The sequence below is a fragment of the Daktulosphaira vitifoliae genome, unplaced genomic scaffold (assembly GCF_025091365.1).
Source record: "Daktulosphaira vitifoliae isolate Bord-2020 unplaced genomic scaffold, ASM2509136v1 Scaffold_4, whole genome shotgun sequence".
NCBI classification, from domain to species: Eukaryota; Metazoa; Arthropoda; class Insecta; order Hemiptera; family Phylloxeridae; genus Daktulosphaira; species Daktulosphaira vitifoliae.
In genome coordinates, this window is record NW_026099575.1 from 23,221,678 (window position 1) to 23,238,564 (window position 16,887).

The window sequence follows — 16,887 nt, forward strand, 5'->3', positions numbered from 1 at the left end:
TTGACGAATTAAGTTTGATATGATAATTTGATATGATAGGTTTCAACTACAAAATTAAATCATTTTACTCTGTAATTTCATAATACTTTACTCTATTTGCGTGTGCTACTACTAGATTATGATATTCCAAATTTTTTGGTAACATGTTGCTGTATAAATCATTTCTAAAAAAAAAAATGATTTTTAGTTTCTTCTGAAATAATAATGGATTTTTACAATTATAATCAAATTTTATAATACGCTCAATTGAGTAAATTTTTTTATCAACTTTGTTTTGATTGATTTTTTTAGTTAAAGTAAATCAATAAAATTAATTAACTTCTGAATATTTCAATTGTAGAATCTTTTTAAACACCAAAAGTTACCAGGAAATGATTACTATTATTTCCATTTCAATTATCTTTTACGATAAAAATGCAAATAATATTGAGCTTTTCTGATAAATTTAATATAAATAGTAATTATAAAATTTCCTGATTGCATATTAATCTTAACGATACAATTTTTTTAATTCTCATATAATTTTTTATTTAATGCTGTCAATTTCAAACTTGCAAATTGAGCTAAAAGTTATGGTGATAAATACATTTTTTTTTACTATAAACTTTCACAAAAATCAACTTTAAAGGATTAACAAAATAGGTTAAATATGCCATTTTTCTTATTTTTAACATATTAATAATCAAAATCAGTATTAATTTAAACACAGTTTTTTTTGTTCTTAATTATTTTTTTTTATATGTAAATACTTATTTTTAATAATAAGTAATAATATTAAAACATAGAAGTGATAGAAAAAGTTTAATTGTATATTTGAAAATATCTAGAAAAGTTGATTTAGAAAAGTACATTTTTGTTTCTGATGAAAGTTCCTTGTAGTCCAGTGTATAAAACTTAAAACTTTATTATAAGTAACAAACATTTTTTATTGGAAAGTATTGCGTCAAGCTCTTTAAATTTTTATACGCACAAAAAGTAAAGAAATATACAACCACTTTATTATTTTTATAATATCTCCGTAAAAATTACAATATTAAATTATTGATTATCAATTAAATACTAAATTTAATTAATTAAATTATTATTTATTCATATATAATAATTGTAAATCAAATAACTAATCGGGATAAAATTAAGGGAATAAGAGTTATGGTTGCTTTTGAAATAATCTACCAATTTTTTTAAATTAAATACTATCTAAAGATTTGCATCGAAGCGGTTTTTATAATAGTGATTTTAATCACTGTTAGATATCATTATACTTGACCCAACTATGCCATGTCACCACTGCGCCACAACCCCCCTGTGCTGGATTTTTTAAATAACTAATTTTTACAACACGTATAAGTGGTTAAATAAGTAATGACATATTATTATTGAAATGATTTTATTAACTAATAATAAACTAATATTTTAAATTAACTTAAAAATTTCAATATAATAAGTAGTTTAAAATGTTACTAATGGTATACTATGTACAGACATAAAAATGGCACATCATAATAAAACTTATAGTTTACCTAATTATTACTTTTTAATCTTGAATGACATATTTAAATAGGTAAATAACAACAGTATAAGAACCATTAACTTTTAGAGAACACACTTTTCTCTTACATTATTTAATATTCTGATAAATAGTATTTCTTGTAGTATTTAACTCTATCCACGCTGATGTTACTAATAAACTAATGACATTAATTATCTAAAATATTCAATACTTTAATAATAGTTACCTAGCTAGAAAATTCAATTGTGCGGAGGGAGCTACATTTTTTGACCCTTGTAATTCATAGAAAAATTAAGGTGGTGTAGATAGTTAATTAATATTAATTTTAAGTATACAAGAAAACATTTCAAAAAGTTAGTTTTTAATATTTTTGATAATTGTGTCTCTATTCAAACTTTTCTTTTATTCTAACTTAATATTAGTTGTGTATAGCAGTATAACAAACATTGTTTATTGTATTGAAGTGTTTATCGTTGTAAAATTAACAATAGATGTAATTCATAAATTTAGACAATTTAAAAACAAATATATATAGATTTATTTTAATTTATTTTGTCCATAACGATTATTACAAAAAATATTATGGTAATTTTGGCTATTAATTATATGTTAAGTTAAAGACATACTTTTCCAGAATTTCACAAATTTCTGTCTCAATTTTATGACTAATATAGTCTTCAAATTTATCAAACATAGTTTTATTAACAGTAGTTGATAACACATTTACAAATTCTAATGCTAAACTTTTTTCAATTTGTGAATGAATTTTTTTGATTTTGCAATTATAACGCCCCACATTTCTGAGTTGATTACATATTTGTTGTATTTTTACTAAGAATTCATCAATATTTTGTACATAAATATGATAATTGAATAAATTAATTAGTTTCTGGTATAAAAATGAACTAATTTTAGAATGTATGTCCATATCATGAAGAATAATCAATATTTCAATCATAATACCTATTAGTTCATTTATACGTTTACTTATTTTTTCAACCAAAGTGGTTATATTTTTGTAAAGATTAATGGATTCTAAATGTGTAGATTTATTATATAAATCATTCAATGATGCTTTACATTCTTTTAACATTAAATACAAAAAACTGAAAATATACCTTAATTTTTCTATGTATTTGCATTTGATAAATCCAATTGTCAACTCTAATTTTTGTTGATAGTTATTATCATTGACCGTAAAATTAGTAGGTATTATGATATTTTTGGTAGCTCGTGTATCATCTAGCACAACATCATCACAAGCTACTTTAATATCAAATAAATCATAAACTGTAAACGTGTTTTTGTTTACCACAACAGTGATGTTGTCAAAAAGTTTCCATGAATTACTGAATGACAATATATTATTGAGTTTATCAATATATTCTCTTTTTATCAAAGATTGCACATCATTCATTGAGAAAAATAACAAGAACAGAATAAAAAATATTTTCAATAAAACTTTGCACAAATCCATAATGTGTTGATTGAATTGTTTTTTAATTTAACTAACTTTATAACAGTACAAAAGTAGTTAAATAAGTACTGACATATTATTATTGAAATATTTTTATTAACTAATATTTTAAATATTTTAAAGTAAATTAAAAATTTCAATATAATAGGTAGTTCTAATATTACTAATGGTAAACTATGTACACTATTTATTTATAAAATTAAATAATTGTAAAAAAAAACAACTGACTATTATTGGAAACAGAGCAAACGAATAACAGCTTTTATTGAAGTATAGTTAATATGTATAGTATGCATATTATGTATTATTATATAATCATTTTACATTATGTATTAATATATTGAATATGAAAAATGAAAATACACAACTGTATTTAGATAATTTTATTATATTACTTTTTTTCTCTAAACAATTCTCTATAAACTAGTCTATAAGGAACTTTTCCCATTTTTGTGCCAATTTCAAATTTCAAATTATATTTTTTCTACTATTTTATCATTTTTTTTTTTTTTTAGATTAATACTATTTAGTAAAATCTGAGTATTTATGCCAAAACAAAATATTAAAAACAAAAAAAAAAATATTATTAATTTTAATTTTATATATGTTAAAAATAATCAGTGAAAATTTTCGATTTAAAATGTCATTTTTATTCTATTTTTTTATTTTTCTGAAAGTGTATAATTAAAAAGTTTATAGTTTTAATAAAAATTGGTGAAGTATTTGAATATGCAGAATAAATGTTTGAAAGTACCTCTTTTTACGTTAGCTTAATTCGGTGATATTTTTAAAAAATTTTAAAAATGAGGAGATTATTTCAAATTTTTGGCGCTGATAGATTTATTTAAATTATTATTGAGTTCTATTATCATATTAATCATTAAAATCGGTCTAGGGAGAACTGAGAATTTTTTCAGGCAAACATAAAAAAAACATACACCAACACAAAGCCAATACCTGCTCAGCGTCGCATTGAAGCTACAAAAAAATATAAATTAAATTGTAATTATTATAAGCACAGGACAATAATAAAAAATGTACAGTTTTTAATTGAATCGTTTATGGAATATTTCTACTGATTCAAAGTATGGTTATAAATTTGTTTTATTATATTTAGTTTCTGATAAACACTAATTAGTAATTAAGTGATAATTACATACTTAATCATTTTCTCAAGTTTAAATGTAGTTTATATATCATAATTTATTTTAAAATAAATATATATACATATAAATGAGCTGAACTATTTTTTCAGTACATTTAATTTATGGTTACACGTTTTGCGTATAGTTATGTTTGCTGTGTGTATTACATTCAAAAAAATTATCAACGTTTTTGGATTAAAAAAAGAAATATTCACATTAAATCTAAGAGCAGAAAATAAGTAACGTCAAATATTTGTATGTACTATAGTTTTAACTTTGGAAAAACTTATTATTAACTCAAAATATAAAATATGTGTGTTTTAAACGCCAAAATTAGACATATATACAGAGGTTTTCAACTTAATTTAAATGATAGTAAAAACATTGATATATTAATGTAATATTAATAACCTGATATTGAATAATTTGTGGTGTAATATAACTCTATTTGGTCATAGTTTTGTACAATTAAGGGTCCTTGCTTATTTGATGAAATTCATTAAAAAAATTAATTTGATTGGACCAAATATAATGAAATACTAATGTTTTTCAGGCTATATTGGCAAAGAATTTGACATAAAATAAAGGAAATTTATAAAATGTTGTTTAATTCAATAATTTTACTATATACTCAAATTTATATTACATATTATTACATTAATATAAAATAAATGAATTTCTAGTAAAATTTTGTTTTGATTAAAATATAATGAAATAACTATTTAAATAGTTTTTGATCATATGAATAAGTTTTTGCTATACATATTTTAGTCGCAAAGAAAATGATTGATACAAAAAGGCACAAATTGAAGACATTATTTTCAAAAACTAAAAAATTCTATAAAAAAAAATCTTAGGTAAAAGTTTGCTGTGTAATGATTAAATCATAATTATATGATTTGTTCTTTAAAATATTATCCATTTATTATAGTTTCGTCTAAATCAATTGTTCTCATTTTATAAACAATAATGTAAAAAACCAAGTAAATAAAAAAATTATTTTAGTAAAAATAATCTAATTAATATTAATTTTGTAACAAGTCATTTTTGAAACAACCGTTTTTTCATCAAGTTAAATCATAATAAATGTTCACAATAAAATTAAAATATAAATTTTAGGGCTTCGTGTAGTAAAATTGTAATATTAATCAACCGATATTTCTAAGTTAGTGTTTATATATTTGTTTTAATTCGCTTTAATATAGGCTACAAAAAAAAAAAACTTTTAAACTGCTAATTATATGCTCATGTACAGTATCTTGATAGGCTTGTAGAAGTTCTTGGTCGTTGACATTACATCTATCTGGCCTATTGTTTTATCGGTTTGTGTTCATAAAACGTCGGATGGTACGTTAATCTTGTGATCGGATGGATGATGGAAAAAAAAAGTAAAACACTGATGAATCTGCTCCATCCCGTTTGGTCCTGTAGGTGAGAGAGGAAAGGAGGGATGTGTTATTAGAGTAATCAATAACGCACCCCATTCACGAAGCGACGACACAAAGATTTCGGTTGAGCGCTTGCGCGATCTGTGTCCCACCGAAGCGTTATCAGCGGTAGTTGCTCCGTTTCGCGCCATCCACCGAGAGGACTGGCCAGCATTACATTCCGTTAAAGGGACGCTGGCACAGTGTAAATCGTCTCCGAGAGACGAACGCTTCTATGGGAAAGCGCGTAACGTCAACGACCGATAAGAAAAACTTGTCAGCTGATGCCAGTCCAGCAGTCCGACATTATAGTAACTGTTCGAGTTTCACAGCCTCATAAGTATTCAAGTAAGTATTTGGATATGTATTTATCAAATTGAATTCAACAAGTTTTTTAGAAACTCTATTGTATTTCAAATGTATTTTGTTTAGTACAGATGAATATGAGAAATACGAGTTTTTTCTTTCCTAAAAAAATTTTCATGAATATATAAATGATCGATTCATTTGTACTCGATTCATTTGTTTGTACGAAAAATTTCTAAGAGTTCTTTCACTCAACAGGATGTAATTGGACAGTATTCGTATGTACCCTAAAACACGAAACATTGTTTTACCTAAATTAGGGATGTATCTTCTCAAATTATTAAGACAAATAATCTCGCTCTACTACAGATTCGGACATTCGATAAATTTTTTTTTAAAGGGTATACAGATTTTTTATTTGCAAGTACACAATAAGTTAGTAATAAGTCATTACTGGATTTAAGGTACAGTAAGGAAACGTCAAAACTGTTATTAAAAAAATTGGAAACAGGTTTACAATTGGTATAAAATTGATAATTAACTTATGAAACTAAAAGCAAAATAGTAACTCTGAAATTCAATGTACACATAACCATTTCTTTATGTTTTAAAAGTCATAGAATATTTTTATCTTTTAAATATCAATTGACACAATGAATTTTCAAATTTTTACACAACTTGTAAAATTTACAAATGTAAAATTTTATTTCGTAGCAATTTCTTCTTTAATAAAACTTCATTAAGTCATTTTTATTAGTGTTACAAATAATTTATAATTTACACAATTATCTTATTTAAAACTAACACAATCTCTTTTATATTAGAAATTATTCCAATTTAATGTAAGTTTTATGAAAAAATAGCTCAAGAACTCAAATCAAATATTTAGGTTTACCTCACATTATCCTGTCCAAATTTAATTCTTAAATGTGTGTAATTTAATTTAAAAGAAACCCATTTCTTAGTGTCCCACATTGGTCAAAACATAATTGGTTTATAGCGTAATCGTAGGTAGTACTCGGTTTAGTGCCTTTAACAATTATGTTTGTTTAGCTATTAGTGGTTCGACTTAGTTCAGAATTTTTTATGCAATTAGAAATAGACTATAGTAAATCTATGTTTGCTATGAAACAATAACCTTAAACTTATTCTTGATTCGTTATAAAGTTGAAATTATCCTATATAGTTTTGGTACGAAGTACTCTTAAATGTTGCATAGATATTTTTTCATGCATTTTAAAGTTTGTCCTTTATAGTGTCATTTAATAATACAAATAATAAGAAAAAAAATTGAATGTTCTTACCTACTAAATTGCCCAAAAACCTTAGGGTTTTAAGATCTTTAGAAGAAGATAACAGGTGAGCACAATATTACATATGCAAAACAATAACGCAAGTCCTTTCAAATGTCAAGTACATGTTTATTTTACTGTCTCTAGGGGTATCCTCAAGATTTGAAAAACGCCATTTTTCCTATTTTTAAGACAATAACATAGTTGTCTCCATTTTACAAGAAACACAAAAACAAATACTTTACAGTCATGTGCTAAAAATAAACAATACCACATCAAATTTACATACATAGTGACTACAATGATATTATTAAGCAAGTAACCGTTATGATAGGGATACATTGGTTGTATATATAGTTATTTCTCTCATCTTTAACGTTCATTGTTCACGTCAATACTGTACTTTAATTAATTAAGTAAATTATAAACGCTTGTTTCTATGAGGGTTAAGGTCGAATAGCTTACCCTTATGATTAGGATACGCATATAACAATAATAAAATAATATATTATTGGTGTTTCATGTTTAATGATAATATTATCTCGGCGTTTAATTTTGTGATAATTTTATGTAATCATTACTAGATACGACGATTAGTAACATTTTTGTATTCAAATACTGTAGTAAATTATTGCAATGTGATTTAATCTATTGATTTTATTAAATCATTTACATTATACATGTATAATCAGTCGTTAATGAATATTAAAAACAAATTGATAAAAAAATATGACGTTATTAACATTTTATATTTAAGTTTAATTTAATAAAAGAAAAAGCATATTACACCACATATTAAAAAGCTTGTAATAATACTTAAAAATTTAAATTTGCGTTAAAAAAATTCTTAAGTAAATATACTATCTTAAATGTTAGTGTAGTTGGAGTGTGTTATATTATTGTTATACAAATACACAGCTCAATTTTAAAGAATATTCGAAAAAATGAAATAATATAGGTACACATAAAAAATATAGGAATATTTTCTTAAATTATTTCATTCGGATATTAGAAATAATGATTGTTTAAACAATAGTCAAACTGTCAGAAATTATTTAAAAATACGTCAGTGTGATATTTTTAGTATACACGTTAACTTTACGTTAAATGTCCAAATTTTTACATTCATATATTGGAAGTTTTTAACGTAAACAATGTAAGGGAAAATTTGGATGAAAAATGTTAGGAATTTTCGGCATTTTATGTCAAAAATACAATACTTATGTATAAGATGGACGTGTATTTTAAAAATATCATACTGATATATGGGAATTTTTCGGATCATATCTTACAATGACTGTATTATTAAGCTGTATTTGTTTTATTGAATATTATCATGTTTTGACTGTTTTGAAAACATTTTGTAACTTGTCATTGAAAGTTGGGACTAAAACCAGAAAAAACCTAATTTTTCCGGTTTTCTTAACTGAAACCGAAACCGAAATCAAAATTACATACAACTCATTACCGGTTTCTAAATCCCAAACTGATAATTTTTTCCCAGACTTTAAATATTCGAATATATTGAGTTCACAAAGGGTTATAACTTTATAAAAAAGACCCGTTCAAAAGGGTTTCTAGAGTCATTTAAAAACCGAAATCTTATTAAAATCTGTTTTTTTAAAGATTCAAAGTTAAATTTTAGAAAATCAATAATAAGCTATGTAAATATATCATATAGAACTAAAAAGTTATTTGAGTGGTTATTGTTAGTAAATAGTCAAATAAAGTGTCTTTATTACTTAAAATATATTATAGAAATATTATAATAATATGTGAAAGTCATTAATTTTTAAGATACTTTTTGTAAAGGGGGTTGTTTTTAAGACCTTAAATTGATACCTATGGTGTTATAGACATTTAATATTTCATTAATTTTGCTGAAGTGAGTTGTATCATTAATAAGAAAAGCACCCTAATTTATCAATAATAGTATTGTAGTCTTGTTACTTAACTAAACATTAGAAATAATAATGTATGATCCGAAATCCATGCACGTGCTTTGCACAATACTTGAGTAGTAGAAAGCGGAAATCCCATGAGTGTGATTTTATGTGTGTTCTAGCTAGTACTAGTGCTATTATGATTATTGTTAAACGAGGGTGAGACTTAAATCCCAATCACGAGTAAATCAAAACTGATCATTATTATATCTATTCGGTTTGAATTTTCCAGCAAAATCTGTTGTACATACACATATTATTATTGTGGTTTACACACAAACCCCAAAACGGTCGTTTATTCCCCAGTATTAGTCCAAAAGGAAGGGATGCAAGGGTTGTGTATCAATATTGTAAAAAAAAGTATTTGTGTAAAAATAAATAAAAACACGCAAACGTGACTAGAATGGATAGGGAAAGTTGAGGCTGAGGCGGCACGCTGTTGGACAGCTGTGCTTCATGCCGTCATTTAGGCCATAACTAATTTCGGTGAAAGCTTCAACTTATGGTGCCTTAAGGGGAAACACAATATCGTATATAGCCTTGTATAGTGTGTTGAAACGGCAGTGTCGACCGGCCGAGGTTTACCGAGAATTTATGTGCTACCACATAAAGATCTTTCTCGGTTTAAGACTTTGAATTATTGAAGACACCGCCCCATACTCTCATGCAGTCGCGCTCACACTGGTTGGTTACAACGGCACTTCGTGATCATGATTTCATCCCTCTGTTCTCGTTGAGCAGGCCTGAAGACGCCTATATGTGTTATACTTACGATTGAACGGTCGTTAGAAGAGAGTATAAAAAAAGGAAAGGAAAAAAATAGTACACACTGCCACGTGCACATCGTTCCTAAGGGAACCGTTCTGTCCATCATCGTTGTCGAAAGAACGTCCCTTGGGGAATACTCTGCATGTTACCCGATACAAAATTCTATACTTATATGTATACATCTTAAAGATTTTCTATAAAATAAAAGTAAGCATTGGAAAAGGTATGTCGGGAACAACGTGATGGCAATTAGATGAAATTTCAAACTTGTTTAGATATGAACAGCCCTGAGTTCTTCTTGTATGATCTAATTATGAAATTCACACATACATACAATATTTTTCTAACTCGTATCTGACATTGTTCTCCAAACGTAAAACTAGAAAACACACTTAAATCTCTGCAAAAGTTTTCCGTTGGAAATGACTGCAACTAACATTTTACTCAGACTAACTTACCAACTTTAACGTCTAGGAGCTGTTCTTTTGTTAGTCCGAGTTCTAACTGTTAAGACAAAAGTTTCCTCGGCAGGCTAAGTACTCAAACTCTTTAAACTTGTATTAAAAGAATTAGCGTAATTTTAATAGTTTTTCCATCTAAATTTCTAATTGACATTGAAACACATTTCAATTTTTATAAGAAATGAGATGATTAAACATTGTTAAATTTACATAAAAATATATATGCAATTATCAAAAACTAATATTGATAGTTAAACGTCTTGAAAATTTAATACTGATCGAACAAATCAAATATTCAAAGCAAAATCAAAAAATATTAAATAAGTAGTATAGATAAAATATTTTTTATTATACCTATTTAAAACGAGTTTTAAATAATATTGAAATATTAAAATGTAATTCTAATGATCTTATAAATGTATAGAGTTACGTATACTTGGTAATATTTTAATTAATTGTTGTTGGGGTGAATCAAATAAATCAACTTGTCAACTACTAGTAATAATAATTAGCGTATACTGTTTCACGTTTTTATTATTACGGTATACGCAACAAGTTTATTTTAGAAGGTAGAATGATGAAAACTATGTTTTTACATAATAATAAACGTTGCGTGTTAACGCTCCATAACAAATTCCCTTTTTGTTTTTCAATTAAAACTCTTGAAGGGATAATCTTCGCTTGTTTCCCTTGGTAGTGCAATAAATGATTTTAACTATATTGAGCAACATTTCGTAGTACATAAGATTTTAATAATCTCACTAAATACCATTATAATCTGTTTAAAATTCAATTATTTTTCGTTTTCTGTCTTGTTGGTGATAAGTGAAATTTGATATAATTTATGTATAAACTTCATTTAATCATTTTTATTTTATGTAATTTACTATACAAAATCCTGAGTAAAATGATAAACTGTACGTTTTTAATTTAATATAAAAAAACCAAAAGGTTATTTAATGTTGAAACTAGGGGGAAATGCTTTAGTTAAGATCTGCCATTATTTGAATGTCAATATACATTTTATTTATTAAATAAATTACTATTTCTAATTAAACAAGTATAATTTTTTAATCGTTTATTATTTTAATGCTTACAGGACTATGTGGAGTCCTGTAGCTATTACCGGAAACAACAGCATACCACCTACTAGATCCAAACATAGTGCCGCGGTGCACGGCAACCACATTTACGTGGTCGGGGGTCGGAACGGAAATTGGCCCCTGAAAGACATATGGAGATATGACTTGGGTAAGTACTAAGTACACAACATAACCTGAATACAAATTGTCTAGTAGTTTCATTTTGACGTGCCGTACAACAATCGAATTACAATTACTCGTGTGATAAATTTGTTATGTAGAGCAAATACGTGCCGTTTTCTCAATTGTATGCTTATATTTTATTAAAGACAAACAAATGCGGGAAAAACAATACAAAAATAGCAATTATAGAAAACTTTTTGTAAACAAAAAATTTTACATCAATTTGAAAACTGAAGTTATTAATTGTATTAAATTAATTTAGAATTACTTTAAAGAAAAATTGTTACATTGTAACATTTATTAAAGAAAAAAATATATTTCATATGTTAATTTTAAATATGAAATTTAATTATTTTTAAAAATATCTCATTTTATGAAAAAGGTTGGGTATTAGACACCACAACAATAGGCTCAGAAAAATTGTACGTTCATTTACTATATGTACGTCCATTGTTTCTCTTTGTGGGGCTCTGGTAAGTAATACGGCGCTATCTTAATCTTAATCTTAATCACTATCTTATAATAAAAAGATATTATGCAATTTTTTTAAACAAAATTTTTATTTAATCGTCTTCATAATCTTCAATGACGTAAATTAAATAGTAAGAACATAAAAAAAAATTGTCATTTTATATAAATGAATGTTTCAGTTTTACATTTTAAGACGATGGCATATAAAAATATTAGAGTATAGAAACATATTATTCATAATATAAACAGTAGATATTATGTCTATTTTTATTTATGATTACATTTTTTACGAATATTTTTAGTATTTCTGAATTGTTTTTGGTATAAAAATTGAGGACAGATGGTATTATCGTATATTTATAACGCATACTCCAAACGCTTTACAGACCCACTCTATATATATATTAAAACGCTTGTAACTCAATAATTACATATTTTATAAATTGGTTGTGTTGAAATAAATAACGAAAGACGTGAATTTGACGCAGTTTAAGAATTTATCAATTATTTAAATAGAAAATTTCAACAAAATAGTAATTCTATCAAAAATTATAGTTTCCAGTTAGATCTGTTATACTTTATAATGAATAAAAATGCCGAATAAGCAAAAGTTTAGACAGTTATACATAATATCTGAATAATTTTGGACTAAAACACGATAAAATCATATTTTTAACAAAAGAGTATAATCTGAAAGTACTATGGTTTTATAATATAAAATTTGCGATAGACTTGACAAAAACGCTTAAGTCGCTGAAAATAAATTTGAATGTTACACAGACGGTTTTAAATATATTCAAAATTACTATTATTCGGCGTTTAATTTCCTAAAAGTATCCTGCTTTTTCGACATTTTTATACCTAGGAAAAATCAATGTCATCAAAACTGTAAAAATAAAATTGATGAAAACAAAACCCAGCACAATGATATCTGACAGTGATTAAAGTCACTATCATAAAAATCGCTTCGAAGCAAATCTGTAGATAATGTTTAATTTTTAAAAATAATTATGGAATTATTCCAAAACAATTAGGAACTTCTATTTCCTCCAAGTATTATTATTTATAACTATAATATATGAATAATTAATTATTATAGAAATTAAATTAAATTTAATAAGTATGAAATTGACATGAAATCATTTAGAATTGGAATTTTTATGAAGAAATTATAAAAAGTTATAAATTTGTATACACTGATTCATTTAATATTAGCCACTCGAGTACTTTAAAAAAAATAACTATATTAAAAAATCATTTTTGATATTTTTTAATTTATCCAATATAGTATGGATGTTAACTTTATTTTTTAAATATTAATATATACATTTAACTTGCAAATCAAAATGATCTAAAAATGATTTCAAAAATGCATATTTAGTTAAATTATTTTAATTGTATGATTATTTTTGAATATTGTTACCAAAAATTATTATTTTTTAAACAAATGTTTTTACATAAACAAGTAATTTATTTATACATTGTTAGAATTTCATAAGTTTTATTTTTTCTTATAAATATACTACTAATTTATTAATTAATGACATTGTTCTTTAATTTTAAATTAATCAATTTTGTATTACTCACATCAGTGATACCTGAAGAGGGAGCAGGTGTCATTGTATTTCCTGGGATTTTCATCTCACTAAAGTAAAAATATTTAAAAAAATTTTATTAAATCTTCTACTGTTACTCAAGAAAATACATCATCATATTCCTCTGCCATAAAAAAATGTAATTTTTTATAAAAACCATTACTTAGACTTACTTTTTGAATGGTATAATAAAACACTTAGTACTTTTACGGAGGGTTAAGTACTGAGGAAGATAAATACTTTTAAATGTGCTTTGTCTGACGTTGTAAAACTAAATGTCTCACTGTCTTTTATGTGGTGAATTATAGTAATGACCAAAGTTTACTTTGACTTATTCTTGATAGGTTATTTTTTAATAAACATTTAATTCATTTACAAATTTTTCTTGTTCATTTTCTAATTTATTTTTCACAAAATGTTTTGGAAAGTAAAAGAATTAATAAAAATCAATATCAATTAAGAACATTATTTTTGCTTAAAAATAAGTACTAAGTTTTCAATCCTATTAATATAAATTTGTACTAGCTAATGATCTGTTTGGAATAACTTAATAAAATTTATCAATCCGCTTTTTAATTATGATCAAATTTTAATTTATTGTAAACTTTCTTATTTATAATTGTTGTCTCATCAAGTATAGTTATTAGTGAATAACTATTATACTTGCATCCAATAATGTTAGATAGAACTGTTTGTTAATACTTTATAATGCGAAATGAATTGATCTAAAATATATTATATGTTCAAAAATGTATTGTTTTGCTCATTTTATTATTATACTATGAGCTGATTAAGCTTATTTTGTTAGGATATTTTAATTGCAATTCAATTAATATTTTATGCTAGATGCGCTGCAGTTAAGCTAAACCTCAATTAATAGTGATGATTTTTTTGGGAATTAAAATATATGTAGTTCGTAATATATTTATGTACTTATATTCATATATTTATGAGCAAATATTTTTTTTTAAACATTCGATAACATTTAATTTATTTTAAGTTAAAACAACCTTGTTTTTTTAATTATACTGTTGTTTTATATTTTAAAATGATACTACTTTATTATATCCTTGACTTGAAATCATCACATTGAATCAGTTCACCTAATTTCTTATTATTTTAAATTTTTTGATTATTTTCAGTACAAAACGCTTGGGAACAGTTGCATCCGACAGGTGATACATTACAGAATTTGCAAGAGCACACAGCGGTCGTTTATCAAGACAAAGTATACATATTTGGCGGGGAAGTTAGTTTTTCATCTGCCTCCGAATCGCCGCTATGGTCTTATAGTATCAAAGTAAGTTATACATTTTATATGAGTAACTACAATAAAAAAAACAATACCTTATATAACATTCATGATATAATTGGAGTGCTATGTATAAACAATAATGTTTGAATGTTACTAAAATAGGAATTGTAGAATTCATAAACGTAGTAGACGTTTGTACTAAAGATTCTTTACTCTTTTGAATGGCATTAAACGTTAAGCAAGTAAATTTTTTATATTTTTAAAAATATAACCATTTAATCTTATTAAGTGCAGGCTCACCTGCAAAAGTTCATCGATTAATTATTTAGCAAGTATTTTTGTAGATAACAAATGTTCCATAAATGTATTCTGCAGGATATCATTAACTGGAAACAGTTGTATTAAAATCATATTTATTAAAAAGTCTATTTTTTTTGGATTTGTTTAGGAAACTGTAAAAACATTTTTTACTAAAACAGAATTACAACATTGAATATTAACAGTTTTTATTTTTAAAACAGTTCTTGGCTTATATTTATTTTATTTATCAGAATTTACTTCGGTAATATTAATTATATTAAAAATATGTATTAATTGTAATAATAAAAACAAGTCTTACGAATAATAAAATTTCACAATTTACTTTTTTATTATAAGATACTCAATAATTTCTGACTCGTTTCTTTCATATTTTCGAATTGTTTTTTCATTTCGTTTGTCACTTGATTTTGTATTTTTTGGACTGATTCAGCATCGAGGCCCAATGATGATAGAGAACCGATGAGAGATTTCATGTAACAATGTCCTTGCTTCATTATATTATCGAAATTTTCTTTTAAATTTTTCATGTTGTTCATGTGTTCAGAGATATAATTTTGAACTGTCTCTGCGTCTAAATCTGTACTTTTAAGAACGTTATTGAGATTTTCCATGTTGGATACAGCCTGGGTCATTCCTTTCGCAGCGGCCGCCATTTGATCAGCGAGACTAGTTGCATAATTCATTGAAGTACTTACTACTGAACTTACTTCATTGCTTGTACTTTGACTACTGTCATCGGCAACGACTGCAGAAATAAGAAATGCAAGCATGGCGGTATATACGATGACTTGATTCATGATGAGTTTGATTTTTGTTTAGAAAATTACTATCTGATTCACTGGATAATGATTGTCAAACTAATGTAACTAAATTCCTAAGCTAGAAAAGTATTTATATCCGTTTAAAAACCTACAGAACCCATTTGATAATTTGCTCAAGTGTTTGGTAACTAATTAAAAATATATTAATTAACTATAAGCAATATTGTTTAATTAATGAATAAGTAAAAGCTCCTGCGAATCAGAATCAATATGAATTTTTAATTTGCGTAGGTGATATTAATGATAAGTAAACATTGAGAACTCCCATGTATTTAGAATTGTTTTAGATAATTAATATTTGTATGTTTTCAATTGTATTTTAAGCAAAAACAGTTAATTTATACTTACATAAATATTTCACCTATACTAAATTAGTTGAAAGGCAATTACATTTTAATGTGGTGTGCTAGATTTATAAATCATAAAAAAGTTTGCAACATATTATTAAAAATAATATATTAAAATAGATAAACCTTGATTTTAATTATCTTGTTTTTTAATATATTTTATTTTATATTATTATCCCTATACTTGGTGAAAATCCAGATTTTAATAAAAGTATATTTTTTGATATTCTACTGTGTATATTATATAGGAAAGAAGGTATAAATGTATTTTGAATTTTTTTTAGCTTTGACGAAGCTAAGAAGTGTTAAGTTTACTATGACGTGTTTTTTTTTTTGTGTTTGTTACCACTTATTCTCAGCTCTCACTGGAACAACTTTTTATATGGCTATAACTTTTTAAAAAAAGTATGGATTAATAAAATTTATTTTTTAAATAATTTTCTTATACTTCTTTTATCCAGCGTTATTTTTTTTTTAATTGGA

General features: G+C 25.0%; 3 protein-coding genes across 4 annotated transcripts in view; 2 read left to right on the forward strand and 1 right to left on the reverse strand.

The window, feature by feature from the left end:
- The window catches only part of LOC126903745 (protein RER1), a 67,864-nt gene that overhangs the window by 29,361 nt on the left and 21,616 nt on the right, over window positions 1–16,887 (forward strand). The window lies entirely within an intron of this gene.
- Window positions 1–16,887, forward strand: part of LOC126903731 (uncharacterized) — a 42,178-nt gene that overhangs the window by 12,638 nt on the left and 12,653 nt on the right. The window contains exons 1-3 of one of the 2 annotated variants that reach the window (XM_050682166.1): window positions 5,701–5,907; window positions 11,429–11,580; window positions 14,803–14,960. In XM_050682166.1, the coding sequence (XP_050538123.1) occupies window positions 11,433–11,580; window positions 14,803–14,960 (306 nt within the window). In that variant the 5' untranslated portion in view covers window positions 5,701–5,907; window positions 11,429–11,432. Of the gene's footprint in view, window positions 1–5,700; window positions 5,908–11,428; window positions 11,581–14,802; window positions 14,961–16,887 lie in introns of those variants that run through there. The other variant, XM_050682165.1, reaches the window with a different exon arrangement.
- LOC126903738 (uncharacterized) lies at window positions 27–3,074 on the reverse strand. The gene is made up of 2 exons (XM_050682192.1): window positions 2,137–3,074; window positions 27–164 (listed from the first exon to the last, which is right to left on the reverse strand). The coding sequence occupies exons 1-2, from the start codon at window positions 2,985–2,987 to the stop codon at window positions 65–67; spliced, it is 951 nt and encodes a 316-aa protein (XP_050538149.1). The 5' UTR covers window positions 2,988–3,074; the 3' UTR covers window positions 27–64.

Excerpts from the sequence above, each read along its gene's own strand:
- LOC126903738 (XM_050682192.1), bottom strand. The coding sequence starts at position 2,987 with ATGGATTTGTGCAAAGTTTTATTGAAAATATTTTTTATTCTGTTCTTG. Across the intron at positions 165-2,136 it reads ATTTGTGAAATTCTGGAAAA|AAATGATTTATACAGCAACA; the intron begins GTATGTCTTTAA and ends TTTTTTTTTTAG.